We start from the raw sequence: 21,907 nt of genomic DNA, 5'->3' as shown, positions 1-21,907 counted from the left end.
CTGTTTATTTCAATGCCCAGTAGGTATAAGTAACTACTTTTTGATAAAATGTTTGTGAGATAAGTGTCTGTATGAATATTGTATTTTAACTTCAATGTCATAATTATATTGTACAATCCCTAATTATTTGAATGAAATTTGAACTGGAAAGACAGAAAATGTGTAAATGTGTAAGCAATTTCCAATTAGATTTATTATTTAAAACCATTTACGTATGATCCCGGATGAAGGTGTGTACTAATTTTATAGCAAATAGTCGTGTGGATGAGGATAATCCAATTTCTCGTTATCTGATTTACAGAAGGATTTAGCTGTAAATATATTCTTAGTAGATTTTAGATGTCAAAGAACTCAATGTTAATTCCATGCCTATGTACAATTTTTAACTTTATAGATTTTAAATTTATTTGATATTTACCTATAATAAATGTTTGCTTGCTCCCAAATGAATGATCAATTTTATTATGCTTTATGTAATTATTAAGCCCGCAAATATGCTTAATTAAGTAATTTAAATGATACGGGGGTGATTAAAACGGCAAGATTGTAATTAATTTTACTAAAATACAAGTAATTACATTAGTGGTTGTTTAGTTTCGGTTAGAAACTTTTTACTTTTACAACAATAAAAATATTTTAATGTTTATTATTTTAATATGCAGTACCTGCAACTTAATAAATAAATAATTATTTGTGGTTGTTTGAATTTATACATTTTCAGAAAACAACAGAATGCAATTATATTCCACTTTTAATTCTCTTAATATGCCATTATTAATAAAATGTCAGCCTTATTGCTTATTTTAAAATAAATCTTATCGATTTTTAGTCACTGTCGCTATTATTTCTTAGAGTAACTAACTAGAGTAAGTAACTTTTATCTCAAAGAGTGAATTATATTCCAGTCTATAATGGTATTTTAGTCTGGCCGCTGATAGAATAAATCTCTATCAGGCTGTGCCCGTGTGAACTATAACTTTGGCGTCAATTAATTTTTATACTATAGTTTCGATGCCAAGTATAGCTATATCAACTATATTTGTTATTATACGATAAATTCAGTATGTTGTTTCTAATGTATTAAAGATAAACTAAATAAATAATAATAAATTATGAATAATAAATATTTGACTGGACTTTTTTTAAGATTTATCAAAATTTATATTACAATATTTTGTTATTCATGTAGGCGAAGATAGTTAAAAATATTCAATAATAAAATAAATTTCCGTATTTAATTATTTTCGAACATATAAATCCCATTTTGATTTTCTTTCGATATAGTTATATTCACAAGTAAGAATGGATACAAGGATTTTTTACTGTATAATGTATCCATCTCTAGTCATGTCCAACTGACTCTCACTGACAGCCTTGAGGAATGCATTCTCTCAGCGACTAGACTATAGATCTATTTACGGTCTAAAATACTTGAATAAGGTCAGCGACCTTTGAGATACTAAATAATCTCTGCAAAATAAAAGGGAAGGAATGTCGGAACTGGCAACATTGAGTCAATGTTGATAGTCAGGTTTTATAGTCCAACTTCGGAACAATAATGTTTATTATTGTTTAGAGTCCAACAGACTTCATTATGAATGTGTCAAGGGTAGGATGGTGATCTGAGATCGATTAATCGAAGAATGGATTTTTTGGGCCCAAGAAGTTCGATTATTTTAATCGCTTTACAGTAATGGATCGATCAGTGAATCGTCGAAAGTCGATCTTTTCGAAGTTGATTGAATGTGGTGCAGAACATTTTTTGTTGACGGATACGTATTTCAGTGGTCCTGACGACCTTTTTTTCGCTATCCTCGCCCTTTGTAGCTGAAAAGATCGGATATTGATTTTTGGAAAATCGAATCTTTGGAGTTCGATTATTTTGTGAATCGATTTATTACAATTCGAATTGATACAAGAATCGATCTTTTTCGGAAATAATCGCCATTCAATGTCAGGGGCGCTACTAGACATCATAATGTTACTAGGTTCCATAAACTACCTAAAAAGTGCAACATTTTAAACAACATATTATTATCATATTTGCCTACATTTAATGTAATATTAGGAATCTCAATAATGAGAAAAAATATAAATTTTATTGTCAAATTACCTAATGGCTCTTTATTTGGGGAAATTTATAAATCGCTACAAATTACTGTTTCTAAAAACCGCCACACACAAAAAGTTCTTCGGACTCAATGACATTTTACATCTATGTTCGGACTATATTTGTCAAAGGTATATTGTACTATGTAGCCATAGATTAGTAAAGATATTTCGCCGCCTTGAAATTGAAAGAAGCCACAAACGGCTTATTTTAGTAAGTTCTTTTTTTGAATCCTTGACAAATAAAAACATTTTTAGATAAAATTTACGAATAAATAACTAATTTACGTAATAATTACGTAATTTACGTAACAAATAAATAACTATTTCAAATATTTTAGGGACATTTTAGCGCGGAGACGTGGAAAAACTTTTTTACGCAACTATTTCACTTCTCAAAATTGGGTACATATTCTTGTTAGGAGTGAGTGATCTTTACTAATCTATGTATGTAGCTGATGTATTTTTATGAAATCGGTATGAAAAACTGTTTTCTTATATGTATAACAATATCAGGCTCGCAGCTTTTTAAATAGAATTTAAGGTGCAATCAACAAATACACTCCTGTAAATACATTTATAGCTAAATTAATCAAATTTCTTTCATCTCTGTTTAAATTACGGTCAAACAAAGACTGAGCGAATATAAGATTGAAAAAGGTTTTAGTTTGGTAATTTGCTTTTGTAAGATTCTCCTTTCGATGATTTTGTTATATTGACAAAGTACTAAATGATACCATATAAAATGAAAACCGTTTTACAGTAACACTTTACTGTCGGTCCCATGCCTAGTCAAATTCCTTTTGCGCAGGACAGGAAGACCATATGAACAACTTTTGCGCATTGCGGTATATGTAGAGATGGGTCTTGCTGAAGGAAAATTCCGGAGCGAATATAAGATTGAGAAAGGTTTTAGTTTTGTGTTTGGTAATTTGCTTTTGTAAGATTCTCCTTTCGATGATTTTGTTATATTAACAAAGTACTAAATTATACCATATAAAATGAAAACCGTTTTGCAGTAACACTATACTGGCGGTCCCATGCCTAGTCAAATTCCTTTTGCGCAGGACAGGAAGACCAAATGAACAACTTTTGCGCATTGCGGTATACGTAGAGATGGGTCTTGCTGAAAGAAAATTCCGTATTAGGGACTCTGGATATTCCTGTTTCTAGTCTAACAGAATACTACCTATTCTTACAGAACATTCAGTCTACCTATAGAAATTAAATCTGATTAAAATAAACAAAATACTCCTTTTATCGTATTTTTATCAAGCCTCATATTATATTCAAGCTTGTATGAAATAATTTCTTTAGTTAGGCCGCTTTGAGAATACATTCATGAAGTCTGTCTGTGAGTGTCAATAGGATTTGATTCGAGACGGCTGTAGTGATATTTGTTCTTACCGTTACAAGTTTGCAAAAAACGAGATAGATGTATCGAAAATATTTTATGGAAAATATAAATTGAATTTTATTTCATTGTTATATGTTTTGATCATTTTCCTTCAAAATTTATAGACTTTTTATAATTGAAGTAGATGAAAAAGAAGGCGCGTTTTCTAAAAACGATAAAAGCGGCAAACATTATTTTCATATAATTATTTTTCACCGTCGTTAGTCGACGGATAGTAAAGTGATAAAAAACCGTTTGTTAATTAAAAGCCACGACTGACTTATTTATTATAAAATCGTACTCATATAATTATCGAATTCGAAGTATAAAAGTATCGGAATCGAAATAGAAAGTATTCGATAGGATAAAGTATCAATACTTTACTTTTTTGAGTATTCAATATGACAAAGGAGACGCCTTTATCCATGTAAAGATACTTTTAAAGATAACTTTATCTTAATACTATATTCTGATGGAGTCTGATATTATAGTAGTATTATTATAAGGGATATTTAATAAAAAATAATAGTAATATCGTAAAATACCTAATCTCAGTGTCTGTTCTAGTATATAGGTCACATCCCTAGGAATGATCAATATTAACCGGAAAGACGCAGTATCTGGTAGCTTGTTGCTGGCGTAGTTGATAAAATAGCCATTCAATTGATTGCTGTCGTAGAGTTAATAGTTTCGTCTACCGGTCTATCTATTGATTAATGGTGTTCGTGGGCGCTCCCTGAGCAGACGCCCTCATTCTATCAGTTTCAGTACTTTCAGTTGTGCCTGTCCTTTTGGTTTGAGCGGTCTCTCATCTTGCTCGGTCAGTTGGTTAGGCGTGGTGTAATCGGTAGGCCGCTTGGCCGGCAACGGATTTCATCAGTGATTTTGTGATCTAAAACTTTTCGAACTGTGTTTAATGTAATTGTGTATTTAATTTACATTTCATGAAAATGTTACTTTTTTTAAAGTTCTATCTTTAAGCGGTTATTTGAAGCAGCTTCATCTAGGTAAGTAGAACTGTACATTAATATAATGACATGTTAACGTAATTTATGTCTACTTTTATCCGCAAACAAATTAAATAAAAGTAGAAAATATCCTGCGTCGCAAATAGATCGCTCAAAAATAAATATTGTTAGACCACAATAAGCTTCAACCTAACGTCCATTTTGTCAGAAGAGAAGCAGTGATTTTTTGTTATAAAGCCAAATATATGCCGTGAAATGCAGTGTACTGTGTATCGGCATAATAGGAAGATTCAATTATATTTTAATCCACACGACCATGAATATTCGGCGTATCATCACTGACGCCATCTTGTTGTAAGGTGTAATCGATACAGAGGTCCTTTTAACATGCGACAACATGGCGATCAACATCTTTTAGCTTAAATTTCCAGAAATCAGTATGCAATCATAATTATATTATGAGTATGTTAAATCTCACATGCTTCACTGACCACAGTGACCAGTAGGCACCAGCCTAAATGAACTTCAACATTATTTGGTAATGTAGGTAGTTATTTAGTTTGATAGTAATTACTTAATTGTATGTGTATATATTATATTAAAATAATAACTGTAGTATTTATTATTTTGTAATAGGCGATTAAAGATGGAGGCTGGTGGTGGGTCTTGGAGTTTGATTGAGAGTGACCCTGGGGTGTTTTCGGCACTTGTGAAGAAATTGGGTAATTATAAATTTGCACTACTTTCATCTTAAGTTTAGTATTCTCATGAAATAAAACTAGAAATTAGCGATATTATTTTAAAATATAAAATTGCAGGGGTCATAGGCATACAAGTAGAAGAATTATGGAGTATGGATGATGAAGTTTTGAATAAATTAAAGTAAGTTAATATTTTATATCAGTAATTTTTTGTAATTCACAATTCGAGATAGCAAATTTATGTAAATGACGTTATCCATCTCTCCGATGGTAGTGTGGTAGGTTCTATATTTATAAACTTCTTATTATTTTAGGCCCGTGCATGGACTTATCTTTTTATTCAAGTTCCTCCATGATGGCGAACCACAACTCCCTGTGGTCACAGATAAGGCGGTCTTGGATAAAATATACTTTGCAAAACAGGTACTAAAAATAGACTTTTAATGAGAATATTATTAATTTTTAATTTACTGGATTAAAGCAATAATAAAAATGATTTTTTGTAGGTTATTAATAATGCTTGTGCCACACAAGCTGTTATCAGTATCCTGATGAACTGCAGGCACTCTGATGTTGACATCGGACCTGAATTGACAAAATTACAAGAATTCAGTAGGTCTTTTGATCCTTACATGAGAGGTCTGGCATTAAGTAACTCTCAAACTATAAGAGAAGCTCATAATTCAGTAGCACCAGGACAATTCTTCGAGTTTGAAACAAAAGCTAAAGCGAGTGATGTACGTATTGTTGTTTCATTTCTATTTACTTACTAATTTATAACTATAATTATATAAATTAGTACATATACATAATACATAATATATTTTTTGATTCATTGTTAAATGAGGAGTTAAAATGTTGTTGTTTACTTTTAGGATGAAGATGCTTATCATTTTGTGGCTTACGTACCAATCGAAGGAAGAGTGTATGAATTGGATGGATTGCGTGAAGGTCCCATTGATCATGGACCTATAGGTCAGAGCGAGGATTGGCTCCATGTTGTACGCCCCATAATTATGCGCAGGATTAATGCGTAAGTATTAACATATATTATGTTTTCAGTACTCCCGAAAAAAAGCAATGTTATTGATATGTTAAAAAATACTTATATGACAAAAATTTATATAATCATGCTTTTACAGGTACACCGAGGGTGAAATTCACTTCAATCTAATGGCAGTTATTTCTGATCAGAGAATGATCCTTGAGCGTCAATTGCATGAGCTACACTGTGGGTCAGGCATTCTAACGCTGAGTGCAGAGGAATTCGAGAAAGAGAATCACAGATTAACTTCTTTGATGTCCCTCGAAAATTACAAGCTGCTATGTTACAGACAGGAGATGAAACGCAGAAAGCACAACTATATGCCGTTTATCGTCAACCTGCTCAAGCTTTTGGCCAAGGATCAGAAACTGAGTATCCTCTATGAGGACGCCAAGTCGCATGTGAGTGAGAATATAAATGCTATGAAAATGAGAGCATAACATCAGGACCATGCAGGGACATCTCGGGATGGACCCGAACAGTCCCTGCATCGACTGTCTCAGTCGAGCCCTTCTAGGTTAGTAGTAGGTCAAGATAATATGCAGTTTTCGTTAGGAGAGTTAAATTCTATATATACAAATCCCCCGAGTCCCAACGACTTACAACTGCAGCATATAGTGCAAGTTGATAACATTCGAGTACTTCAAAATAATTATCCGGTGCGGCTTCTTCAGCAACCTCAGCAGGCAAACATACGTCAGGGGCAACAGACGCCTACGTACCGTTATGCTCCACAGCCGCCTCCGTACGGTAATGCTCCGCAGCCGCCTCCATACCGCAATGCTCCACAGCCGCCTCCATTCCCTAATTCTCAACAATCATACCAATACCAATTTCGGCCAACACCACATTTCATGAGCCCAGAGGTGCATAGACTCACACATGAATTTGGACGACCCCCACAGTTTCGTCAACCGCCACAGTTTCCTCAACCACAACAGTTTCGTCAACCACCACAGTTTCGTGAACCACCTCCGCCGCAACCAGCCCAGCCGTCGCAATTTCGCATACCCTTCCCGCCATCACAATTTCACCACCCCTTTGCATTTGCGCCATTCAAGCAAACTTTCAACCCGCCACCACAACCATTCCCACAATTATGTAAAACACAATATCAGCAACAGGACAATATCCAACCCAATGTCCAATATGTAACTCAACCATGCTCTTTTTATGCGTGGCAAATTCCGCAAACGTCTCAATCATACCCTAATATGTACGCCAATTCTACCCCATTCACCACTGCATCATCAGCACATCAGCAACAAAGCAGCTATCAAACTTTTACAGAACCACAAGATGATTTTAACTTTTCAAATGCTGATGAAATATTTAGGGGAACTATTTATGATCAATTAAATAGTTTCGATGATGATATGTTAAGACCTCTCGACGACATTGAACACGTAGGTGCACCACCAGGAGACCAATCTGGTTTTACTTGGATTTTTGGGCCAGACAACGGACCAAAACCAAGTAATCAAAAGAATGAGCCCAATGAATAAACTCATGGCCATACATACTCTTAATTTACATCATCATTATGACTACCAGTGTAACTGCATTTGTAATTCTGATTGATGAAATTAAGTTGTGCCTGCATTAGGTGACAGTTTGCAGAATACTATCATGGAGTATGACCTATATGGTGTTTGTGTAGGTATTGAAAATGAAAGGCAGTTGTTGCACCTTATACGGCCACAACGCACAATTTCAATCTTTCATTAAAATTAAATAAACTTTTTTTCACTCTATGTTGTCATATGTCAGTTATGTTTATACATTATTAAGTTATTGTATGGTCTCTTCAATCTGCTGCAGTTACATAACCACCTTTATTATGAATTGGTAAAAATACGTATTAGACCATCATCATAAATAAAGTTATAAAATGCTTATTTTCCATGTAAATCGCGCAAAACTTTATAATCACCCAGCATATCCAGAAGGATATTTTCTAATGTCCTGCTTGATATTTACAAACATTGATTTCATAAAGAAACTTTCCTCTCATGATTGCTACAATAAGGTAACAAATAACATAAAGGATAGCAGAGGCGGAATCAGAACTGAGAAAAATGTTTTGTTAAATAATGAAGCATTGTTAGTAAATATAAACACAGCACATTATTACTCTTTGTTTATGCACAAACAGATTTGAAAGAATGCTTCGTTTTTCGGGTGTGTGGGAGGCACCGAGAATAAACGTATGCGTCATCGAGCGACTATAAAGTTTGACGCGACCTTTATTAATATAAAACTAAATGTCGTAACTGTTTGTCGTGTAGTAATGTTTACTGGAGATATCAATCCATAACAGTGGCGTGGCGTGGGTTCGCGCCGACCAAAATGTTCGGCAAAGATCTGACTACCATATAGTCTGGAATTTGTTGGCGAATTAGGTTTATGTTCATGTTTGTAACATGAATGCGGCAAAATTTTAAATAGCAGGATCTTTATTTTTCCCACGGTAGCAAACTGCGTTTCAAAGGGTAAAAGCGTACAAATACCGGTAATATAATTGGATCCATCGCCCTCTACATCGTCCCGCCCTCGGCCATGGTCCCCTTTGAACCCCCAGGCTACGCCATTGTTCAACATGTAATAGTCTGTAGAGTTCTCTACAGTTTTCAACTATTATATGTGTTTCTCATTTCTTGTGTAGTTGTATAACATGGACTGTTCGTCATAGGAAACCTCGTTTTAGTTAGGAGAAAAAGTAAGATCATCATGTGAATAAATCTATTGAATATGAGTCATATATCTGCTTTAGATAAAAAGATGACCGGTTCAATTACTGATTTCGTAATTTGGTTCCTGTTTGCAGCCCTATTTAAATTACACTAATAAGTATCAATAGCTACTTCAACAACTAGAGGCACTTGAGGCATTTTCCACCACTTCTCCAATGTGTATTAACCATCACATTATGCCGGACTTAACCTAAAATTTATTCACATTAACTTTACCAAAAATGATCTTACTGAATAACTCTGCTCTAGTACTACCCATGTTATCCCAGTAGAAATGCTCGACTGGGTTAATCGAAGGAAAACAAGTCTTCAGAGAATTTCTACACTACTTGGTCATTATTAGTATAATAATCTTTATCTTCATACGAGAAGTGTACAGAATATTATGCGGTACTTTTTCAAATGTTCTTCGTTCATGTACCAATGTAATGTGATAGAACATGGGCTTTTATCAAGTGCTCCTAGTTAAAACGAGGTTTGAGGCATTATTTGTATGCTATTTTATGATGTTCGTTAAGCGAAAGACATTTGTCCAATATGTGTCTATTTAAAGGAAAATTATGTGTCTATTTAAAGGAAACTAAGTGTCTATTTAGAGGAAAATGTAGTTTTTGATGTCTATTTTAATCGGAGTGAAAATGTCACTGTTTTTTAATCAAAATGCACTGTAACACTAAAAGCACGGATCATCTGCGACTGGGAAAAACATGGCGCTTACCTGAATACGCATTTAAACTATACTATTGGATAATTATAATTACGAGACTAGAGCTGAATGCTTGGAAGTCTTTGATCAAAATGATTTTAAATTGTTTTCACTATAACATTATTACTCCACAACTGTTACTTTACCAAAAGACATTGAGTCTGACTTGCACAAAAAGAGATCTCGTAAATAAATACCGATTTCTGCCAGATGACCTTTGAACATTAATTGATTTGATAAGTAAAATTAAAAAAAAATACTTGAACCATATTTTGACAGTAATCGCGGTACAAATTGTATTCTTTATAATTATGTATAAAAATGCATTTTGATTAAAAATCAGTCCGATATAGAAATGACATTGTCGGATCACGTTGGTACTATGAGTGCAAGGCCTTCATCACACAGGGACGTCATGGCCCCGTCGCCTGCGACCAGTTGTACGTAACATATTGAAACATGTGATAGAATTAATTGGCGACGCTGTTAAATCTTTGACACCTGAGATGTTTCATGTTTTGTTTGGTAACGTCGCTGGAGACGTGGCCATGGTATCCTGGTGAGATAGGGGCTTAGGAGTCGTGTCGGTTGTTTTGTTTTAAAGAGGAGAACAGTTGTAAATCTTACCATTACGAGCGCTGCCAATTGCCCTCCCCTTTAAAATATTTTTAGGTATTGTAAAGACTAAAAGGATTCTAAATCTGGCACTATACGCAGGGAAAGAAAATGGCTCATACCAACCGTGGGTGGTTTGAAATGAAAAGAATGGTAGAATAAATAAATTAGTTGTAACGTTTCTCTCTTTATACCTAAACTTTTTATAAATTTATATTGTACTGTAATCTTGACCTGCTATTATTTATATGTAATTTTATTATTTAAAAAACTAAATATGTTTGGAAACTGTCAGCACTGTCTAATCATTTACTCATATTTTCGACTAATTCAATTCGGACTTTTCTTGTTCCTTCATCTTGAACCATTTTATTATATTTGTGTTTACACGCTGTACTTTCCTATACTAGGTATACTTTTAAATATACAATAGTTCTTATGACTTGCAAATGCGTTGGTACGAAATCTGGCTCTCTTTTCATTAACAACGGTAATCTTATTGATTGGCTCATCTGATTTAATAAAATTATACTACTTTGTGGATCGGTAGAGTTCGTTCTGATTGTCCTAGTTAAAAATATTATTTATTGCAAAGTAAGTAATATAAAAAACCGTAAGTGAGTCACTGTGTGGCTGCTTTATTCATCAACATTCCGTAAACGTAAAATTTGCTTCGTAATATTACGGATATTATGGAGGAAAAATTTGAATTACAAAAAAAAAACGAGAAAATAAATTTAGATACACATTAAAATTTCGTGGACGTTGAATGCTCTTAGGGCATGCATAACAAACTTTTTTAAATTACAAAATTTATTTCGATGTAGGTACAGCTGTAGTTGTTCCTTACAGCGTATTCACGAGTCGGAAGAACTATAATTTAATATTCTCAGTGTTATAAATGTCGTAATAGAAAAATAAATGTTTAAAAAAGTAAGCCGTTTATTTATTCAACTTATTAGACAAAAAACCCCCCAACCATAGAAATAGACGCAAGTAGCCTTTAGAAATAATAAAAGTAGAAATAAATTAGAACTAAATTACAAGTAAATAAAAGTAGTAGTCCTTCAGAAATAAATTGCGAGGATAAGTATCAAAAAAAATAATACAAGATCTTAAGATAAAGCTAATACTAAATCTTAAGATTTCAATGAGTCTAAATTTTCTTGGAAAAAATAGCTTGGAGGCTATTTATAACCAAAGTTGTAAAACATTTTATGTATCAAACAGCATCCGTAATTCCTAGACACAATGTTTAAATTGTGTGGCTTTATTGATTTCTAAATAGTAGTATAAAGTAAAAGTAGTAGTCCTTTAGAAATAAACTGCGTGGAAAAACTGCCGTTTTGATAAGTATCAACAAAAAAAATCAATACAAAATCAGTTAACACAAGATCTTAAGATACAGCTACTACAAAATGTTAATATTCTAATGAGTAAATTAATTTCTTGAAAAAAATAGCTTAGGCTATTTATAACCAAATTTGTAAAACATTTACTTTGCGTCAAACAAAATCCGTATTTCCTAGAAAACATGTCTATACTGTGTGGCATATTGATCTCTAAATAGTAGTATCGACTTGGCGGAGGCACTGCCGAGCCTCCAGATAACATAAAAGTAGTAGTCCTTTAGAAATAAATTGCGTAAAAAAACTGCCGTTTTGATAAGTATCAACAAAAAAAATCAATACAAAATTAGTTAATACAAGATCTTAAGATACAGCTAATACAAAATCTTAAGATTCTAATGAGTCTAAATTAATTTCTTGAATAAAAAGCAGCTTTGTGCCTCATTTATTACCAAATTTGTTAAACATTTACTTTATGTATCAAAAAAATCCGTATTTCCTAAAGATAATGTCTAATACCCATAATTTATCTTAATAATAACGTCTACATTATGCGGTTTAGGTAAACAAATTATTATCATTTAGTGAAAATGTCTACATTGTGTGGTTTTAATAAATGTTCAATATTGAGACGAGCCTTATTTGGTAAACAAGGCTTACATTGTAGTACATATATTGGAATATCGACTGTCATGCAAGATCTTAGGAATGCGTTCAAATCGAATTGGCAATATTAAGTAAATAAAAACCATGTCACAGAATGATTATGTTTACATTGTGTGGTTTTGTTGCATGTTTTACAATGAGGCAAAAGTGTCTTAACGTTTTTAAATGTTAGCAGTGTCACAGATTAACAAATAGTTACTACTTGTGATGTGAATCATCAAATCGAGTACATGGCAAAATTACCTTGAAAGTTATTTCAAGTGAAATTTGTAAAATATTTACATTGTGTATGAAACAAAACAAAAGTATACCAAAGTCCATGTTTCCTAATGATAATGTCTAAATACTGTGTGGCATTCTGATCTCTAAATGAGGAATCATCAAATGCGAGTACATGGCAAAATTACCTTGAAAGTTATTTCAAGTGTAATTTGTAAAATATTTACATTGTGTATGAAACAAAACAAAAGTATACCAAAATCCATATTTCATAATGATAATGTCTAAATACTGTGTGGCATTCTGATCTCTAAATGAGGAATCATCAAATGCGAGTACATGGCAAAATTACCTTGAAAGTTATTTCAAGTGTAATTTGTAAAATATTTACATTGTGTATGAAACAAAACAAAAGTATACCAAAATCCATATTTCATAATGATAATGTCTAAATACTGTGTGGCATTCTGATCTCTAAATGAGGAATCATCAAATCGAGTACATGGCAAAATTACCTTGAAAGTTATTTCAAGTGTAATTTGTAAAATATTTACATTGTGTATGAAACAAAACAAAAGTATACCAAAGTCCATGTTTCCTAATGATAATGTCTAAATACTGTGTGGCATTCTGATCTCTAAATGAGGAATCCTCAAATCGAGTACATGGCAAAATTGCCTTGGAGGTTATTTCAAGTGTAATTTGTAAAATATTTACATTGTGTATGAAACAAAACAAAAGTATACCAAAGTCCATATTTCATAATGATAATGTCTAAATACTGTGTGGCATTCTGATCTCTAAATGAGGAATCATCAAATCGAGTACATGGCAAAATTACCTTGAAAGTTATTTCAAGTGTAATTTGTAAAATATTTACATTGTGTATGAAAAAAAACAAAAGTATACCAAAGTCCATGTTTCCTAATGATAATGTCTAAATACTGTGTGGCATTCTGATCTCTAAATGAGGAATCATCAAATCCGAGTACATGGCAAAATTACCTTGAAAGTTATTTCAAGTGTAAATTGTAAAATATTTACATTGTGTATGAAACAAAACAAAAGTATACCAAAGTCCATGTTTCCTAATGATAATGTCTAAATACTGTGTGGCATTCTGATCTCTAAATGAGGAATCCTCAAATCGAGTACATGGCAAAATTGCCTTGGAGATTATTTCAAGTGTAATTTGTAAAATATTTACATAGTGTATGAAACAAAACAAAAGTATACCAAAGTCCATGTTTCCTAATGATAATGTCTAAATACTGTGTGGCATTCTGATCTCTAAATGAGGAATCCTCAAATCGAGTACATGGCAAAATTGCCTTGGAGGTTATTTCAAGTGTAATTTGTAAAATATTTACATTGTGTATGAAACAAAACAAAAGTATACCAAAGTCCATATTTCATAATGATAATGTCTAAATACTGTGTGGCATTCTGATCTCTAAATGAGGAATCATCAAATCGAGTACATGGCAAAATTACCTTGAAAGTTATTTCAAGTGTAATTTGTAAAATATTTACATTGTGTATGAAACAAAACAAAAGTATACCAAAATCCATATTTCCTAATGACAATGTCCAAATACTGTGTGGCATACTGATCTCTAAGTCGTAGTATAAAATTTGTTAAACATTTACTTTATGTATCAGACAAAATCCGTATTTCCTAAGATAATGTCTAACACCCATAATTTATCATATTGATAAAGTCTACATTATGCGGTTTAGGTAAACATTATTATCATTTAGTGAAAATGTCTACATTGTGTGGTTTTAATAAATGTTCAATATTGAGACGAGCCTTATTTGGTAAACAAGGGTTACATTGTAGTACATATATTGGCATATCGACTGTCATGCAAGATCTTAGGAATGCGTTCAAATCGAATTGGCAAAATTAAGTAAATAAAAACCATGTCACAGAATGATTATGTTTACATTGTGTGGTTTTGTTGCATGTTTTACAATGAGGCAAAAGTGTCTTAACGTTTTTAAATGTTAGCAGTGTCACAGATTAACAAATAGTTACTACGTAAGCAGTGTGCTGTTTTTAACCTTTGTGATGTGAATCATCAAATCGAGTACATGGCAAAATTACCTTGAAAGTTATTTCAAGTGTAATTTGTAAAATATTTACATTGTGTATGAAACAAAACAAAAGTATACCAAAATCCATACTTCCTAATGATAATGTCCAAATACTGTGTGGCATACTGATCTCTAAATGAGGAATCCTCAAATCGAGTACATGGCAAAATTGCCTTGGAGGTTATTTCAAGTGTAATTTGTAAAATATTTACATTGTGTATGAAACAAAACAAAAGTATGCCAAAATCTATATTTCCTAATGATAATGTCCAAATACTGTGTGGCATTCTGATCTCTAAATGAGGAATCCTCAAATCGAGTACATGGCAAAATTGCCTTGGAGGTTATTTCAAGTGTAATTTGCAAAATATTTACATTGTGTATGAAACAAAACAAAAGTATACCAAAGTCCATATTTCATAATGATAATGTCTAAATACTGTGTGGCATTCTGATCTCTAAATGAGGAATCATCAAATCGAGTACATGGCAAAATTACCTTGAAAGTTATTTCAAGTGTAATTTGTAAAATATTTACATTGTGTATGAAACAAAACAAAAGTATACCAAAGTCCATATTTCCTAATGATAATGTCCAAATACTGTGTGGCATTCTGATCTCTAAATGAGGAATCATCAAATCGAGTACATGGCAAAATTACCTTGAAAGTTATTTCAAGTGTAATTTGTAAAATATTTACATTGTGTATGAAACAAAACAAAAGTATACCAAAGTCCATGTTTCCTAATGATAATGTCTAAATACTGTGTGGCATTCTGATCTCTAAATGAGGAATCCTCAAATCGAGTACATGGCAAAATTGCCTTGGAGGTTATTTCAAGTGTAATTTGTAAAATATTTACATTGTGTATGAAACAAAACAAAAGTATACCAAAGTCCATATTTCATAATGATAATGTCTAAATACTGTGTGGCATTCTGATCTCTAAATGAGGAATCATCAAATCGAGTACATGGCAAAATTACCTTGAAAGTTATTTCAAGTGTAATTTGTAAAATATTTACATTGTGTATGAAACAAAACAAAAGTATACCAAAATCCATATTTCCTAATGACAATGTCCAAATACTGTGTGGCATACTGATCTCTAAGTCGTAGTATAAAATTTGTTAAACATTTACTTTATGTATCAGACAAAATCCGTATTTCCTAAGATAATGTCTAACACCCATAATTTATCATATTGATAAAGTCTACATTATGCGGTTTAGGTAAACATTATTATCATTTAGTGAAAATGTCTACATTGTGTGGTTTTAATAAATGTTCAATATTGAGACGAGCCTTATTTGGTAAACAAGGTTTACATTGTAGTACATATATTGGCATATCGACTGTCATGCAAGATCTTAGGAATGCGTTCAAATCGAATTGGCAAAATTAAGTAAATAAAAACCATGTCACAGAATGATTATGTTTACATTGTGTGGTTTTGTTGCATGTTTTACAATGAGGCAAAAGTGTCTTAACGTTTTTAAATGTTAGCAGTGTCACAGATTAACAAATAGTTACTACGTAAGCAGTGTGCTGTTTTTAACCTTTGTGATGTGAATCATCAAATCGAGTACATGGCAAAATTACCTTGAAAGTTATTTCAAGTGTAATTTGTAAAATATTTACATTGTGTATGAAACAAAACAAAAGTATACCAAAGTCCATGTTTCCTAATGATAATGTCTAAATACTGTGTGGCATTCTGATCTCTAAATGAGGAATCATCAAATCCGAGTACATGGCAAAATTACCTTGAAAGTTATTTCAAGTGTAATTTGTAAAATATTTACATTGTGTATAAAACAAAACAAAAGTATACCAAAGTCCATATTTCATAATGATAATGTCTAAATACTGTGTGGCATTCTGATCTCTAAATGAGGAATCATCAAATCGAGTACATGGCAAAATTACCTTGAAAGTTATTTCAAGTGTAATTTGTAAAATATTTACATTGTGTATGAAACAAAACAAAAGTATACCAAAGTCCATATTTCATAATGATAATGTCTAAATACTGTGTGGCATTCTGATCTCTAAATGAGGAATCATCAAATCGAGTACATGGCAAAATTACCTTGAAAGTTATTTCAAGTGTAATTTGTAAAATATTTACATTGTGTATGAAACAAAACAAAAGTATACCAAAATCCATATTTCCTAATGACAATGTCCAAATACTGTGTGGCATACTGATCTCTAAGTCGTAGTATAAAATTAGTTAAACATTTACTTTATGTATCAGACAAAATCCGTATTTCCTAAGATAATGTCTAACACCCATAATTTATCATATTGATAAAGTCTACATTATGCGGTTTAGGTAAACATTATTATCATTTAGTGAAAATGTCTACATTGTGTGGTTTTAATAAATGTTCAATATTGAGACGAGCCTTATTTGGTAAACAAGGTTTACATTGTAGTACATATATTGGCATATCGACTGTCATGCAAGATCTTAGGAATGCGTTCAAATCGAATTGGCAAAATTAAGTAAATAAAAACCATGTCACAGAATGATTATGTTTACATTGTGTGGTTTTGTTGCATGTTTTACAATGAGGCAAAAGTGTCTTAACGTTTTTAAATGTTAGCAGTGTCACAGATTAACAAATAGTTACTACGTAAGCAGTGTGCTGTTTTTAACCTTTGTGATGTGAATCATCAAATCGAGTACATGGCAAAATTACCTTGAAAGTTATTTCAAGTGAAATTTGTAAAATATTTACATTGTGTATGAAACAAAACAAAAGTATACCAAAATCCATACTTCCTAATGATAATGTCCAAATACTGTGTGGCATACTGATCTCTAAATGAGGAATCCTCAAATCGAGTACATGGCAAAATTGCCTTGGAGGTTATTTCAAGTGTAATTTGTAAAATATTTACATTGTGTATGAAACAAAACAAAAGTATGCCAAAATCCATATTTCCTAATGATAATGTCCAAATACTGTGTGGCATACTGATCTCTAAATGAGGAATCCTCAAATCGAGTACGTGGCAAAATTGCCTTGGAGGTTATTTCAAGTGTAATTTGCAAAATATTTACATTGTGTATGAAACAAACCAAAAGTATACCAACGCAGTCTTAGAAGAGCTATAGGTATGAGTGGAGTTCATGGCAAAATAAGATGATGGATGGAAGTTCGAACACGAATGCGCTCAAATCGAGTTCATGGCAAAAAAAAAATGTTCAGATGCATAAAGTTAATTCACATAATTATAAAGTTTACGTTGTGCGGTTTTGTTACATGCTCTTCAATCTTCTCAAGGTCTTAAATGTTGACAGTTTTCAGTATTCTATCACTAACTCTTGTAAACGATTCATATCATAATGAATCGTTAAAAAAACTTCAGAGCGAAAAATATATACGGTCGAATTGAGTAACCTCCTCCTTTTTTGAAGTCGGTTAAAAAATAGCATGGGGACTAATGAAGTGTAATTAATGTCTACACTGTGTTTTTATGTGAGCAACTTGAGGAAAGCATTCTTAGTGGTGCCCAAAAATTGTGAGTGGGTCAATTCTGGCCAATCTCCTTTGCCTGAAGACTATTTCAAAACCAATTTCTTACACAATTATATAATATCAATTAAATATTGTTTGTTGAACAAAATCTATTTTATTTATCTAATGATGTTTACATTAAGCGGTTTTCTTACATGTTCCGTAATGAGGCAAACTTAATAGTGAAATATTTACATTGTATTTAACCACTGTAATCAGTACTTTGCCACTAAATCTTATTACAATGCTCATTGGTCAAAGTTGTAATCATGGCAAAATTATTTGATGTTATCTTTAATTAAGTATAATGGCCAATTTGCCAATACCATTCTTACTTTATTTTATGTACACTTTGAATAAAATTTCCTGCAAATAACCACCTTATTTGCACGAAATTTCATTATCAGTAATATTTGCAATTGTGTACCTAAATTTAGAATTGTTTAATAAATGTATTTAATAAATGACAATATTTTTTTATTTACTCAACCCAAACAACAAATGTAGAATTGCTTGAGACACTCAACTTTCAATCTATGTTCCTTATATTTTCCAGCTATTACAAAGTTCACAAACCATGTGGTACAATGTTTATGTTCACAAATCACAAGAACATCCTATCGTGAATACCGCTTTTCTTAATAACACCCATAGATTAGTAAAGATACTTCGCCGCCTTGAAATTGAATGAAGCCACAAATGGCTTATTATAGTAAGTTCTTTTTTTGAATTCTTGACAAATAAAAACATTTTTAGAGAAAATTACGAATAAATAACTAATACTGCGTAATTTACAATTACAATGTACAATTTACATAATAAATAAATAATTATTTCAAATATTTTAGGGACATTTTAGCACGGAGACGTGGCAAAACTTTTTTACGCAACTATTTCAATTCTCAAAACTGGGTACATTTTCTTGTTAGGAGTGAGTAATCTTTACTAATCTATGATGGCACCCGATTATATTGTCCGCTTGCATTGACACAGAAACTATGCAGAGTTACTTATTGCAGCAGCATAAGTATATCAAATCGCATATCCCTTTATTACCAACTTCTAACATAATAAATAAAACAACGTATAAAAATGTACTGAATTTTTTATTACGTGAATAGGTATAATAATTGGAAACACAAGCAATTATTCAAATAGAGACCTTCCGCACTTGGCAGTCGTATACTTACATGAAATAAAAATACCTTGTTCGCTATGATAATATAACGTTGCTTATTACATTTGAAACGACTTTTCGTTTCAAATGTAACTTGAGAACTGAATTTTTGTATAGGTACTATGCTGGCTTATGGGATTAACCTTTCCTATTATTTCAAGTTAGAAATATCTTTATTTAAGAAACTTAGGATTTTATTCAAAAATCTAATGCGTTTTAGGCATCTTAAATAAATTGCAACTGCATAGTGGCTTCTATATAAACACTAATGTACATTATAGGTATCTAATTACGTACATTTAATTTTCTGCCAGGTACTTATCAGGTACTTTAAGCACGTCGTCCTATACTAACACACAATTTAAAGGGAACGCGCCTAAAACTAAAGACATAGGTACTCGTAGATGCTAAGATACATAATAGGCCATAATTGCATAGCTTGCGTTTAAACATTTCTTTATGTATAATAAATTATAGTCTCCATCAATTTAGACGAAAGAAAAGAAAATACACCAACAACTGCCACTTACATGTAGGTATTATAATTATTTACATCTTATTATAATTTTATCTTACATCTAACATTACAAAGCTAATTAACGAAGGAATTTTTACGTATCAAAACATGAATAATAAATTAATGAATTTTGGGATGTTTTGTGGCACATTGACAAAAGAGCAAATTATCTGTTATTTACAATTACAAGTTTAAATATATATAAAGATGAATGTAATGCGGTGAACACATGATGCTGGATGATGAGGGAATATTTACAGAGACGGACAGATAGTTCTTGAGTAGGTACACAATATTATAATGCAATTTGAGCGATTAGCTGCCTGCAATGTTCTTTATCATTACATGGATTCATTATTTAGTATAAAATGATGACACATAATTTAGTAAAATTTCATATTCCATAAACATCAATTCCTGTGGTGTCACGGTAAATAGTATCTAAGTAAATCGTAAGTGTAGGAAACTATGTCATAAATTCACTGCGATGGTATAATACCTGATCTTCAATTTTAATTTTCGTAAATAAATATTAAAGTCAGTTATATACTCAAAGTTTGAATGAACTTACACATGAATATAATAAAATACCTATAATGAACTGCCATGAAGCGGAACAAAAATTAGTTTCATTAAACGGAATACAAATATTGTTATAGGTTTCCACCGTTAACCAATAAATATATATACATTTAGAATGTAAATACCTGATGTATATAGTGATATTTTTATGCATCAATTTAGAATCCACGTAAGGATAGAACAGAGGCTGGATAATGTGAAATCTGCGCGACGAGCTGGGTCGCTTCACGTGTTGGGCTGTAAACCCTTCGGCTTGATCATCATGGATGCGCGCTTCAACGTATAGTCCCAGCCTCGCCAGCGGAACCACACGATACCTGCCAATTAAAATTGTCATCAGTAATCTATCGCAACGTCGAACATGTGTAAGTAGGTAAACTTCGCAGACTACACGCAATTGAAAGCTTACGTTACGGGGACTCTCAGACAGTGTAAATGTAGTTTTTTTTTATAATAAAGGAGTAGCAGACGAGCATACAGTCCACCTGATGGTAAGTGGCAACTGCCGCCCATGGACATCTGTAATGAACCCCAGATAGGATTAGATATTTCCACCTGAGGTCGGCCACAGATGCGCTGCTACCCCTGAGGACTAAGCTGGAACGCCTCAGAAAAGTCTGTCTCCCTTACCACACCCTTCAAACGATACGCCTTAACGGTTAAAACAAATGATCATTACCTATCTAATATGCACAAATCTGAGTTGGTATATTTAAAACTCACAGGCTATACACGCAATTGAAAACATTAGGTACGGGGACTTAGACAGTGGTTGCTAACGATGAGCCTTCATTGTTAAAACAAATCAAATGAAATCATTTTTTTTTTCAAAATAGGTTCTTTTTGTCAATACATCTACCGCCACTTCACAAGGTGTTTTGTAATGGAGAAGAAGCGGAAATAAATGAAAGGAAAAATAAGAAATGATGATTATCTAATATGCACAAGTGTGAGTTGGCAGACTTCGTTGGCTACACCCGCAATTGGAAGGATTAGGTACGGGGACTCTCAGACAGTGTAATGATGATGTGTCTTCACTATTAAAACAAATGGTCATTATCTTATGTGCAAATTATTATTATATTGACTACCTACTATAAATATTCGAGTGTGTAAATTTTGTTTTATGATTTTTGTAGTTTAATAGTTTAGTCGACACTTTAATAGTTAGTAAAATGATATCAAGGTACATAATAAGTACACCAGAAATTGCAAAGCAAACGTTATATTTCTTCCGGATTAATTAAGATTTCAACTTTTAAGGGTGGGTTGTCCCATGTAACTATATCGTTTATAAATGCCTTACAAAATCCATGGTTAAAAAATCAAAATGTTACTACGCCAATGTTATTTATTTTATTTAATGTTGAAATTACGTCCCAACTAACACAACGTTAACTGCTCGATATCGATCAGTTAGTTATTGTTTTTGTCAACTTCCGTATCTGTTAACGTCGAGTTGCTACACAGAA

General features: G+C 32.2%; 2 protein-coding genes and 1 long non-coding RNA gene across 4 annotated transcripts in view; 2 read left to right on the top strand and 1 right to left on the bottom strand.

Moving 5' to 3' along the window:
• Window positions 1-4,103: 4,103 nt before the first annotated feature.
• Window positions 4,104-11,230, top strand: Uch-L5 (ubiquitin carboxy-terminal hydrolase L5). Of its 2 annotated transcripts, none has more exons than XM_073075079.1 (7): window positions 4,104-4,512; window positions 5,110-5,195; window positions 5,292-5,355; window positions 5,489-5,597; window positions 5,681-5,911; window positions 6,050-6,207; window positions 6,317-11,230. In XM_073075079.1, exons 2-7 carry the CDS (start codon window positions 5,120-5,122, stop codon window positions 6,657-6,659), a joined length of 981 nt encoding a protein of 326 aa, XP_072931180.1. In that variant the 5' UTR covers window positions 4,104-4,512; window positions 5,110-5,119; the 3' UTR covers window positions 6,660-11,230. The 2 variants fall into 2 exon arrangements, with proteins under 2 accessions (XP_072931180.1, XP_072931179.1); XM_073075078.1 differs by lacking the exon at window positions 4,104-4,512 and adding an exon at window positions 4,846-5,016.
• A 1,286-nt stretch (window positions 11,231-12,516) lies between these two features.
• On the top strand, window positions 12,517-18,629 carry LOC140743651 (uncharacterized). The gene is made up of 2 exons (XR_012102483.1): window positions 12,517-17,344; window positions 17,671-18,629. It is a non-coding gene; the product is annotated as an uncharacterized LOC140743651 (long non-coding RNA).
• A 617-nt stretch (window positions 18,630-19,246) lies between these two features.
• The window catches only part of LOC140743649 (uncharacterized), a 98,170-nt gene continuing 95,509 nt past the window's right edge, over window positions 19,247-21,907 (bottom strand). The window contains exon 8 of the mRNA XM_073075077.1: window positions 19,247-20,752. Coding sequence (XP_072931178.1) covers window positions 20,661-20,752 — 92 coding nt within the window. The 3' untranslated portion in view covers window positions 19,247-20,660. The remainder of the gene's footprint in view (window positions 20,753-21,907) is intronic.

Source organism: Epargyreus clarus, unplaced genomic scaffold (genome assembly GCF_041222505.1).
Source record: "Epargyreus clarus isolate Ecla_fem2 unplaced genomic scaffold, WU_Ecla_fem_2.2 ptg000007l, whole genome shotgun sequence".
NCBI classification, from domain to species: domain Eukaryota; kingdom Metazoa; phylum Arthropoda; class Insecta; order Lepidoptera; family Hesperiidae; genus Epargyreus; species Epargyreus clarus.
The sequence above is the reverse complement of the archived record's forward strand: the minus strand, read 5'-3'. Positions and strand labels throughout refer to the sequence as shown.

What these genes read in the sequence shown, in the direction of transcription:
- Uch-L5 (XM_073075078.1), top strand. An exon ending in GAAGTTTTGAATAAATTAAA is followed by an intron (nt 5,356 to 5,488) that starts GTAAGTTAATAT and finishes TTATTATTTTAG; the next exon opens with GCCCGTGCATGGACTTATCT. An exon ending in ATTATGCGCAGGATTAATGC is followed by an intron (nt 6,208 to 6,316) that starts GTAAGTATTAAC and finishes ATGCTTTTACAG; the next exon opens with GTACACCGAGGGTGAAATTC.